At 44.3% G+C, this 12018-nt stretch overlaps 1 protein-coding gene across 3 annotated transcripts in view; it reads left to right on the forward strand.

The window, feature by feature from the left end:
* Positions 1 to 12018, forward strand: part of Sptan1 (spectrin alpha, non-erythrocytic 1) — a 75164-nt gene that overhangs the window by 27016 nt on the left and 36130 nt on the right. For 2 of the 3 annotated variants that reach the window (XM_027943338.3, XM_071601011.1), the window contains exons 11-23: positions 233 to 370; positions 1490 to 1600; positions 2176 to 2253; positions 2381 to 2536; positions 2718 to 2922; positions 3388 to 3569; positions 3910 to 4153; positions 4346 to 4468; positions 5011 to 5228; positions 6942 to 7034; positions 7246 to 7380; positions 10181 to 10329; positions 11381 to 11440. In XM_027943338.3, coding sequence (XP_027799139.1) covers positions 233 to 370; positions 1490 to 1600; positions 2176 to 2253; positions 2381 to 2536; positions 2718 to 2922; positions 3388 to 3569; positions 3910 to 4153; positions 4346 to 4468; positions 5011 to 5228; positions 6942 to 7034; positions 7246 to 7380; positions 10181 to 10329; positions 11381 to 11440 — 1892 coding nt within the window. The remainder of the gene's footprint in view (positions 1 to 232; positions 371 to 1489; positions 1601 to 2175; positions 2254 to 2380; positions 2537 to 2717; positions 2923 to 3387; positions 3570 to 3909; positions 4154 to 4345; positions 4469 to 5010; positions 5229 to 6941; positions 7035 to 7245; positions 7381 to 10180; positions 10330 to 11380; positions 11441 to 12018) is intronic. The other variant, XM_027943361.3, reaches the window with a different exon arrangement.

Raw genomic sequence — 12018 nt, forward strand, 5'->3', positions numbered from 1 at the left:
ATTAATTCCAGGTTAATCAGAATAGGGCCATCCCTCTTATATTTAATATACATATACATAGCACTCAATATTTATATGTTTCTAAGGCAAGGGTTATACGTACAAGTGCATGTAACTAACTCCTCACCTTCTGCAAATCAGAAAAGAGCCTGAAGGTTAGAATGAGTACTAGAATCCCCAGTCTATGGCTGACCAGAAAGCATAAAGCTGACCTTGCTTCCTGTCCCCACAGCTGACCATTCTCTCAGATGAGAGAGCCACCCTGCTGGAGCTGTGGGAGCTTCGCAGACAGCAGTATGAGCAATGCATGGACCTGCAGCTCTTCTACCGTGACACTGAGCAGGTGGACAACTGGATGAGCAAGCAGGAGGTAACTGGAGCAGAAGCCTTATAAGCCGGGGAGGAATGAGGGCTATGCTGACCAATTCTCTTGTGGTTTGCTTAGTTTGTTTGAGGAACTCAGTGGCATTTCAGCTCTGATTCAAGCAGAGCTGGCAGGGGCCTGAGTAGGCTTCTGTTGGCTCTGCCAGCATCCCTCCCTGCTGAGACAGAAGGGCACTTGGAAAAGGCTCATTTTTTTAAGATTACTGGGATAAAAAACTTTCTACTGAAAAGGAGAGGGTTTGTTTTGTTTTTGCTTTTCTTTCTTTCTTTCATTTATTTTTTAGTTGTAGTTGTTAATACCCTTATTTTATTTATTTATTTTTATGTGGTGCTGAAAGATCGAACCCAGGGCCTCACACGTGCTGGGCAGGTGCTCTACTGCTGAGCCACAACCCTAGCACCTTGTTTTTGCTTTTCTCTTTTTTCTTTGTGGTGCTGGGGATTGAACCCAGGACCTTGTGCATGCAAGGCAAGCACTCTACCAACTGAGCTATATCCCCAGCCCGTTTTTTGCTTTTCTTTTGTTACCCTTTTATTTGGTCTCACTAAGTTACCTAGGAACTTGCTAAGTTGCTAAGGCTGCCTTTGAACTTGTGATCCTCCTGCCTCAGCCTCCCAAGTTGCTGGAATTAGAGGCATGTGCCACTGGACGTAATTAGTATTAGTAATTAGTATTACACTAATTAGTAATTAGTATTAATTCTTGTTCTTAGAATTAGTATTTTGTGTAATCCAAATCTAAGAGCAGCGGCAACATTGTTTGAAAAAAATTTCAATAGAATATAGAACAAGAATGTCAGTGTTGCTGACTTGAGTTTTATTTTTATTTTATTTTATTTTTTTGCTTTTGGTGCTGGGGATTGAACTGAGCCTTGCATGTCTGTGCTAGGCAAGCGCTCTAGCACTGAGCTACACCCTGAGCCTCACTGGATTGATTTTAGGTGAATCTGAAAGGACTTTAGACTTTCCAGAAGAGACCCCAGAGGTTTCATAGGCATAGGGTCACTCTTTTTCTTTTTGCATTTTGGCCAAAATATCCTTCACTTTCGAGTCATAGAAGATCAAAGAATGGGACATGATTCTAACTCTCATTTCTTTCTGCAAGGCATTCCTGTTGAATGAGGACTTGGGAGACTCCTTGGATAGTGTCGAGGCGCTTCTCAAGAAGCATGAGGACTTTGAGAAGTCCCTTAGTGCACAGGAGGAAAAGATCACAGTAAGACTTCTTATTGTCAACATAACCCATAGAGTAAGCAGGAGTCCCCTCTTTTCCTAAAAGGATTCTGAGCCAATTTAATGAAGGAGCTACGTACAAGGGATTCTTGAGGTGCTTAAAATCTGAAAAATGCCATCTTGTTCAGGACTTTATAGAAGGAAATCACTTACTTGAAAAATCTTGTTCAGACTTTATAGAAGGAAATTACTTACTTGATGTGTGTCTCCAAATTGAGATTTGCCTTTCACTAAAAGTAGTTCAGAGTTAATGTAATGCGTATTTTTTCTGTTGAAAACACATTATAGAAGCAAGAATTGGAAAGCTGTTAACCTCTATGTGCTACCTGTTGGGTGCTCACACTATAGCTGGTGTCTCTAGACTCGAATGAGCAGTTTTATTCTCTCTGGCTAAAAACATCAAGCAGAACCTTACAAGTTATGGGAAAATGTTGTCGTTACCAACTGTAGCTGTGAACCTTGGCTCACATTAAGGTTGGGGGTGTTTCATGACCTCTCTAGAGACCAGCCAGGTAGAGGAACAGTGCACATAGTGACAACTCTCATCTTCCTTCCTAGGCACTGGATGAGTTTGCAACCAAGCTAATCCAGAACAACCACTACGCAATGGAGGATGTGGCCACTCGCCGAGATGCTGTAAGTTCCGGATTTTTGTGCTTCTTGCTTGCTGTATGCAGTTGTATTTTCAATGACAGTCTCTGTAGTCTAGCCCAAACTTTTTGGGAATCTGAACTGAAGATTCACAGGAGTGCCTGTCTTTCAGCTGCTGAGCCGTCGTAATGCCCTCCATGAGCGAGCCATGCGCCGCAGGGCCCAGCTGGCTGATTCCTTCCACTTGCAGCAGTTTTTCCGTGATTCTGATGAACTTAAGAGTTGGGTCAACGAGAAGATGAAAACTGCCACCGATGAAGCCTATAAAGTAATCATTAGTACTTGGGTAAAACAGTGTGGCTAAAAAAAGAATGGAATTCCCCAAACTGAACTATTTAACACAAGCTGTTTTATGCAAACCTCCCCCTGCTTAAAGACAAGTACAACAGCAGCTCAGGGTAAGTTGGCATATTCGGATCTCAGAAAGGACTCTTCTCTTCCATTGGCAGGACCCATCCAACCTGCAAGGAAAGGTACAGAAGCATCAGGCTTTTGAGGCTGAGCTCTCAGCAAACCAGAGTCGCATTGATGCCCTGGAGAAGGCTGGGCAAAAGCTGATAGATGTCAACCACTATGCCAAAGATGAAGTTGCAGCTCGTATGAATGAAGTCATTAGTTTGTGGAAGAAGCTGCTAGAGGCCACAGAACTGAAAGGTAGAAGAATCTCGTACCTGAGGGTGACAGGAACATTTAGAGTACCAGTCTTTCCTAGTTAAGTGTTCTAGGGATATAAACCACCCAGGGAAGGAGGGGAGATGACTTTGGGCATAGAGAATATGTCATGTGCAGGAGTTACTTGGGTCCTTGATGCTTTGGTGATTTGGTAAGTGTGGGTGAATTACTGGTTGCTGGGGAAGCCAGAAAGGAATGAATTGGGCCTTATCACTGAAAATCATGGTTGATGTTGAGCCAAGGGCATTTAATAATTCTCAAGCGCCCTTACTTTGTAGTGTTAGACTGCATTCCAGGCAGCCTCCCCTTCAGCCTCTAGGAGGTGGAAATGAAGCAGTAACTAACATTCTGACTCATACTCCATCACCAGCATACCATGGTTCATGAGCAGTATTAGAGGAAGGACCATGTAAATCAATAGACAGTTAAACTTGCCTCATTGGACAGGAATAAAGCTTCGTGAAGCTAACCAGCAACAGCAATTTAATCGCAATGTGGAGGACATTGAATTGTGGCTGTATGAAGTAGAAGGTCACTTGGCTTCAGATGATTATGGCAAAGACCTTACCAATGTCCAGAATCTCCAGAAGAAGCATGCCCTGCTAGAGGCAGATGTGGCTGCTCACCAGGTGGAGTATGAATTGGGCCTTTAGATGGGGGAGTGACAAGAGGGAAGGATAGCAAGAATCTCAAGATGAGACTAGCATTGGAAGGGAGGGACATGTTTTGGTGTCTTAGGGAATGCATGTGCTGCCGTTCAAGTGAAGTTACTTCCTCAAAGCTTTCAGGAAGCCTAATGTGAGGGGAGGATTGGCAGAAAAAATTCTCTTGATGGGAAAAAACCATTTTGATTTTTCTTCATATGTGACAAAACCATACCCGAAGTAATAAAGTCAACCTAGAAGCGTTCTGTGTGTAGTCATGCAGTACTAGTTCAAGCTTCAAGGCTTTGTGCTCTCCTCTTCCCAGGATCGAATTGATGGCATCACCATTCAGGCCCGTCAGTTCCAGGATGCTGGCCATTTTGATGCTGAAAATATCAAAAAGAAGCAGGAAGCCCTTGTAGCTCGCTACGAGGCTCTTAAGGAACCCATGATTGCCCGAAAGCAGAAGTTGGCAGATTCTCTGCGTTTGCAGCAGCTTTTCCGCGATGTGGAAGATGAGGAGACCTGGATTCGAGAGAAGGAACCCATTGCTGCCTCTACCAACAGAGGTCAGTGTTCCTCCAGCAGGTGGGATTCAAGCTACAGTAGGGTTGTGCCATTGTTGCATAAAGGAGACACATGCCAGAGGGAGCAAGACCACTTTTATTGCACTGGAACCCTGGTAGGAGCTGTGAGTGACAGTTTAGTGGTGATTTTTTCTCTTTGTGGCTAGATGACAAGGGAGTGCTTTCTGCTTTCAGGCAAGGATTTGATTGGAGTCCAGAATCTGTTAAAGAAACATCAAGCTTTACAAGCAGAAATTGCCGGACATGAACCCCGCATCAAAGCTGTGACCCAGAAGGGAAATGCCATGGTGGAAGAAGGTGAGTGGTTGTGGGCAGTGAGTGTGGTCTGGCTCTGCTCTCCCCTTTCAACTATTGGTTAAGTGCATGGACTGCACACAGCAGATTGGACAGCGGGGTGAGTCTGACATCTCCATTCCTTCCTAACCATGTGACATTGACTGGGCCTTGCCGAACCTCAATTTCGTATCTGTAAGACAGAGATGCAGTGGGGATGACAGCGTCTCCCAATATAGCAGTTAACTATAAATGAGCTCAACTGTGTATAGGGCCTGGGAAAGCTCTTGCAGGGAGAAGTCTCATAACTGAGAACTGTGGAGCACTGCTGTTTTTATTAGCTTTGCTAATGTCACTTATGCCTCCTTGGGATATCTGCTTCTTGTGATGTAGATAGAGTCTTGGTTTGAGGAGGCAGTCAAGGGCTAGAAGCTGAGCCCCTCATTAGAAATATAATTATGACAGGGCACACCTCCCTAGAACGTTGTGAGAAAGTAGTGTTCACAGCATACCAGAAGCCTTCTTGTCATTCTGTGTCAGCACACTTTCTGTTGTCTGCTCTGCAGGCCATTTTGCGGCAGAAGACGTGAAGGCCAAGCTCAACGAGCTGAACCAGAAGTGGGAGGCACTGAAAGCCAAAGCCTCCCAGCGGAGGCAGGACCTGGAGGACTCGCTACAGGCCCAGCAGTACTTTGCTGATGCCAACGAGGCCGAGTCCTGGATGCGGGAGAAGGAGCCCATTGTGGGCAGTACTGACTACGGAAAGGATGAGGACTCTGCTGAGGTAAGCCCGAGCTCAGGGGTGTCACACCTGCCAGAGAAAGAAGGCAGATTAGGAAAATGACTGTGTAGGGGAGGTGTAGCATCATGGCAGTTATTTTTTAAGGTGTTTTGGAATCTGGCTTTTACTTTTTATTATTGAAATTTAGTCATAACTAAAGGAAGAAGACATTTCCTATAACCTGTCTTCACCCATTAATGTTTGCCGTTTTTGGATCTGTTCTTCTGACCACCATATGCAGACATGCCTGTTTTCATACCAATACACACAACAACATACTAACTCACATGTGCACATACACCAACATACATCAGCATGCACCAATGTGTATGTGCAAACACCAACACATGCAAACACTAACATGCACACCAGCACACATGTGCAAACAAACCAACACAGCAAACATACCAACATGCACACAAACATACCAACACAGGCAAACACCAGCACGCAAATACACCAATATACACACCAACACGTGTACACATTGTTTGGAAAAATATATATATATATATTTTTTACTATAGCTTTTAATTTATAAAGGTCTAGATATAGTCTCCATACCTACCTCTTTTCTCACTGGCCTCTGGAAAACTAGAATGAGTTTTATTGTTGAAATAAAAACCTCAGTACCAGTGGAGAATAAGAAAGCACCAAATGTGGAGAGGGAAGGGCAGTATACATAGCCACTTTGTGGTGCTTTCTTTTTCCTTTTGTTTGTTTCTAGGGATTGAACCCAGGGATGCTTAACCCCTGAGCCACATCCCCAGCCCCATTTTGTATTTTATTTAGAGACAGTTTCAGTGAATTGCTTAGTGCCTTGCTTTTGCTGAGGCTGGCTTTGAACTTAGCGCCTTGCTTTTGCTGAGGCTGGCTTTGAACTCGCGATCTTCCTGCCTTAGTTTCCTGAGCCGCTGGGATTACAGTCATGCACCACCGCGCCTGGTTCCTAGCCTTTTTATATTATTTAGAGACAGGATCTCACTAAGTTGCTGAGATTGGCCTTGAACTTGTGATCCTCCTACCTCAGCCTCCTGAGCTGCTGGATTTACAGGGGTGCATCACCTCGCCTGGCTGGTGACCTCTTTCTTAGAATGGGATGTGGAATCACAAATTTGTTTGCATATTGTTCTTTATGCCTTTGTGTATTTCAAATCCTACAAAATTAAGTGGGTAAAACCAGAGTAGAAAGGGCTGGGGATATAGCTCAATTGGTAGAACGCTTGCCTTAAATGCAAGTCACAGTTAATATTTCCCCAAATTAAATGTTTATCTTTAAAGGGGAGAAGCTGGGCATCCCAGTTACTCGAGCAGCTGAGGTAGGAGGATTACAAGTCTGAGGCCAACCTTAGACCTTATTCAAAATAAAAAGGTCTGGGGTTGGGGCTGGGGTTGGGGCTTAGTGGTAGAGCACTTGCCTGGCATGTGTGAGGCACTGGGTTCAGTTCTCAGCACTGCATATAAATAAAATAAAGGGTCTATTAATAACTTAAAATTTTTTTTTAAATGATCTGGGAATATAGCTCAGGGGTAGAGCGCCTCTGGGTTCAATTCCCAGTACCACAAAAATAAATGAGTAAAGAGGGGAGAGAGTGCAGGGCAAGAGGGACTCACATCTTTGTGTGACTAAAATCTGCTTCAGGAGGGTGGCATGTTGAGACACTGAGGAGGGGTTGGGCTGTGTGTCCGGTGCTCCATGTGAGATTCTGGTTTCAGGCTCTACTAAAGAAACACGAAGCACTGCTTTCAGATCTCAGCGCCTATGGCAGCAGCATCCAGGCTCTGCGAGAGCAGGCTCAGTCATGCCGGGTAAGTGTGTCTCAGTTCCAGGTCCCTGGGGGTTAGGGTGGGGGCAGGAAAAGCTTTGGAGCCAAATACTGTCAGCAGATATTATGGCTGTCAGCAATATTTAAATGTGTACACGGTAAATTTGGGATTTACCATGGATTCTGTTGTTTGCTTAGAGGACACGCCATGGGTGTCCTTTAATTATATATATGTTCTTCCTTTGTGTTTTCAGCAACAAGTGGCTCCCATGGATGATGAGACAGGCAAAGAGCTGGTCTTGGCTCTCTATGACTATCAGGAGAAGAGTCCTCGCGAAGTCACCATGAAAAAAGGGGACATTCTTACCCTGCTCAATAGCACCAACAAGGCAAGGCACAAAGACTGGCTGGCACACGTGCATATCAGTACCATCATACATGTTGTCAGGGATCTGTGGGTGGGTAGAGTATGGAGAGAGAGAGAGAGACAAGGGTCTCCTGTCTGTCTCCCACTTAGTATACATTTGTCCAGTGTGTGAGTCATTAGGAAGGTCACTGAATATGTCTCCTGCAGATAGTGTAGAGAGTCACACTCTCCTGGTGGCTTTTTCACATTGAACCTCTCCAGGTGGATTCTTTCCCTTTTGAGCTGCGATCTGCTGCTTTGTAACTTGAATCTGTTGTTGTTTTCCATATTGTATTGCAATACCAGGTATGGAATCTGCATGCTAGGCAAATACCTACCACTGAGCCACACCCACAGCACCTACCTGCTGTTTTTTGCAATACTGGGGATGGAACCCATAGTTGCTGTACAACTGAGTTATATCTCCATAGCTTTTTATTTTTTATTTTGAGATGGGGTTCTACTAAGTTGTTGAGGCTGGGTTCAAACTCCTGCCTCAGCTTTCTGAGTTCTGGGATCTCGGCATCCGCCTTCATGCCTGTCTTTCTTGGTTGTTAATCTAGACCTATAGCTGTCTCAGCTTGGCAGGTAGTTGAAGACAGCCAAGATGTCATCCTGTAGGTTTTGTCTTCTTCAGGTTAAATACTGCCTGGTTCGTCAGCTTTTTTCCTTGACACAAGCTGATTGACAGTGACCTTGAAGGGTGGTGCATGTTCTTCCACTAATTACCTAACTATTCTTGGAGGATTCTGTCTCCCATGTTGGTTATATCCAGAGAAACATTTGGAGGCATTGTTGAGAACCTCCTTATTCGCTCATCTAGTTTACTGTCAGTGTTTTGGTTGTTGTTTGCAGTATTGGGGATTGTGTATGCCAGACAAGTGCCCTACCACCAAGCCCTTTTTGTATTTCAAAGCAGAGTTTATTTTTTATTTCAAAGCAGGGCTTCACAAATGGCTGCGCAAGCACTCTACCACTGAGCTGCATCTCCAGCCTGTTTTAATTTTTATTTTTCTTTCTATTTTGGGAGGGGAACTAGGGATTTAACTCAGGGATACTTAACCACTGAGCCACATCCCTCAGCCCTTTTTTGTATTTTATTTAAAGACAGAGTCTCACTGAGTTTGCTTAGCGCCTTTTGCTAAGTTGCTGAGGCTGGCTTTGAACTCATGATTCTCCTGCCTTCCAAGCTGCTGGGATTTCAGGTGTGTACCACCACACACAGCTTCCCCAGACTTTTTTGTTGTTGTTTTATTTTTAAACAGGGCCTCACTAAGTTGCCCGGGCCAGCTTCAAATTTGCAATCCTGGACTGGGGATGTGGCTCAAGCGGTAGCTTGATTGCCTGTTGGCATGCGTGCGGCCCGGGTTCGATCCTCAGCACCACATGCAAAACAAAGATGTTGTGTCCGCCGAGAACTAAAAAATAAATATTAAAATTCATTCTCTCTCTCTCTCTCTCTCCTTCCTCTCTCTTAAAAAAAAAAAAAAAAAAACAAATTTGCAGTCCTGCTTTAGGCTCCCATGTTACTCGGATTACAGGCATACCTCACCACTCCCAGCTATGGCCCTTTTAAAATTTTGATTTAGTCGAGTGTGAGGGGTGCAAGCCTATAATCTCCAACTCAGGAGGCTGAAACAGGAGGATCAAAAGTTCAAGGCCAGCCTCAGCAATAGAGCAAAGCCCTAAGCAACTTACCAAGACCCTGTCTCAAAATAAAAAGTAAAAAAGAGCCAGGCACAGTGTTGTACACCTTTAATCTCAGCATTTTGGGAGGCTGAGGCAGGAGGATTAGGAGTTCAAAGCCAGTCTCAGAAATTTAGTGAGGCCCTTAGCAACTCCATGAACCCAGTCTCTAAATAAAATACAGAAAAAAAAGAGCTGGGGATGTGGCTCAGTAGTAAAGCTCCCCTTTATTCAATCCCCAATACCAAAAATAAGTAAATAATGCCAGGCACCATAGTACATTTCTATAATTCTAGCTGTTCAGGAGACTGAGGCAGGAGGATTGCAAGTTCAAAGCCAGCCTCGACAACTTAGCAAGATCTTCCGCCCCCATCTCAACATTAAAAAATTTTTAAAAAGGGATAGGGATATGGCTCAGTGGTTAAGTGCCCCTAGGTTCAATCCCAGGTACCAACCTCCAACTCCCACTCCCCCCCCCCAAAAAAAAAATCAATTAATTAAATAAAACTTTGTCTTACATGGTTTTACTAAATTGTTTAGATTGGCTTTGGACTTGTCGTCTTCCTGCCTTAGCCTCCTGAGTAGCTGAGATGATAGGTATGCACTGACATGACACCTGTCTACAACTGAGTTGGGTTTTGTTTTTATTTTTACAGTATTTGGGAATGAGCCCAGGGGTGCTCTGCCACTGAGCTAGATTCCCAGCACTTTTTATTTTTTTATCTTGGGACCAGGTCTTGCTATGTTTCCTAGGCCTGCCTGGAATTTATAATCCTCTAGCCTCAGCCTCCTAGCTACAACTGAGGTATTTATTGAACTTAATTCTGACTTACTGAAAGTTAAATAGTATTGGCTGAAGTATTGCACAGCACAGTTCTGGAGTCTCTAAGCAAAGGGAAGATAGTCCTATGTGGTTTCTGGTATTTCTGCTTCACCTGTGACTCTGTGCATGACAGTGCACAGTGACTGATTCTGTCACAGCTTCTTAAAATGCTCAGAGCTCTCTTAGGTGTATATGTGCACACAGATACACAGGCCTACACGGGTTCTTTCTCAGGAAAGGAATTGCTCTCACTTCTCTTCCTTTTTTCTCTTAGGACTGGTGGAAAGTGGAAGTGAACGATCGTCAGGGTTTTGTGCCGGCTGCATATGTGAAGAAGCTGGACCCTGCCCAGTCAGCCTCCCGGGAGAACCTCCTAGAGGAGCAGGGCAGCATAGCGCTGCGGCAGGAGCAGATCGACAACCAGTAAGGGGCACACAGTTGACACCAAGGGTCAGGCATCACTAGGGGCTTGGTCTGTGCCCTGCAGGTATAGGTGGAGTTTTGAGGCCTCTGCAGCTAGTCTGCCTTCCTCTTGCTTTCCCCAAGTCACTTTTAATCCACCTACCTCCCTGTTTGAGCCTCAAATCTCTGATACCTTAATCTCCTGTGTTTCATTTTTCTCCCGTTTGTTTCTTTTTCTAAATGGCATTTTTCTAAACATTGCCGTCTTAATCTTTCTCTTGTGGTTCAAGATGCTTTTTTGAAATGGATTTTCAGATTTTTTCCCCCCTCGGATGTGCCTCCCTCTTTGGATGGCTGCTTAGAGAACTTTTCTCTGTACCATAGCTTTGTATTCTAAGGATGGCGTTTATTTTTTTGTGAAATGTCTCTATCCTCATTACTATAGTTAAGCCACCTTGTTGACTTATGCCCTCCCTTAAGGCATATCTTACTCCTAATGAGATCAATGGCTTTGGATGCTTGGCAAGCATCCAGAACATGCATTCCCATTAGAGTTTATAACAATGGAACTCTTCTGATTCATAATGGTTCTTGAAAACGCTAGAATTTATTTGTGTATGTCCAGACTCTCTTAGTGTTGAGATAAGGAGAGCTTTGGATTCATGTTCTTATCAGCAGCCTTGGTCATTAATACAAGAGCAGAAACGTTGTCATATATATATGGCTAAATTGGCTATTATCAATCAGTAAAATTTCTTTCCAAGTGCATTTTGTCCCTGGGCTTTGTTCTATGAAGTTAATAGTGCTTGCAGTACAGGAAAGTCTGCCTCAAGCATGGCAGATGTGTCAGGAAGATGTAGGTGAACTAACACTCTGATTTAAATTTTCCTGCTTCTTCCCTACTGTGATTTCATTCATGGCCTGGACTGCTTCTAAGAGCTTTTGAGTGACTCCTTAATTTTCCCCACTCTAAGCATCCATCATCATGGCACCAGTCGGAGCTGCTGCTTTTCATCCCTGTGGATTAATCCCACTAATTTGTGCATGCTTTTGCTATACCCCCTCTGTGCAGGACACGCATAACTAAGGAGGCCGGCAGTGTATCTCTGCGTATGAAACAGGTGGAAGAACTGTGAGTAGGCCAAGAGCCTCGCTGGGCTCCCTGTGTCCACTGCTAGCCTGTCCATCCTCCCTCTGCTGCTTCTCTCCAAGGCACTTATTCATCTAGGAAGATGAGGTGGTGGGAGGGGCAGGCATCTGTGCAGCAGCTTTGCTGGCAGGAGAGAGGATTTGGTGAGCTGTGCTGCGGGTGACTGCTGCTCTCATCAGTTGCTTTATGTGCAGCTGTGCATTCAGAGTGGTGTTGGTCCCCTGCTCTTGGTCTCCTGGTATACTCCACTGTCACCAGCCAAAGTGAAGGCAAGCCTATGGAATCCTTAGGAGGAAGGAGGTTGAATGGCTCTCTTAGAGTGCCTGCATTCCTTGTAACTCATTGCTTTTTTGTTTGGGAAGCTTAGATTTAATGGTGATTTTAGAATTTTCTTTTTTTAACTTTTAGTTTTTTTATCATTTGTCATTCTCATGTCTCTAAGGAGAGTGGGAGTTCAACTTTTTGTACTTCAGTTCCCAAGGGTTAGAATAGTCTTTGATTCTTCTTAGGACTTCCTGGTAATGAAACTGTACAGGTACTCTGTACTCCACCTGATTGCC

The sequence above is a fragment of the Marmota flaviventris genome, chromosome 13 (assembly GCF_047511675.1).
Source record: "Marmota flaviventris isolate mMarFla1 chromosome 13, mMarFla1.hap1, whole genome shotgun sequence".
NCBI classification, from domain to species: Eukaryota; Metazoa; Chordata; class Mammalia; order Rodentia; family Sciuridae; genus Marmota; species Marmota flaviventris.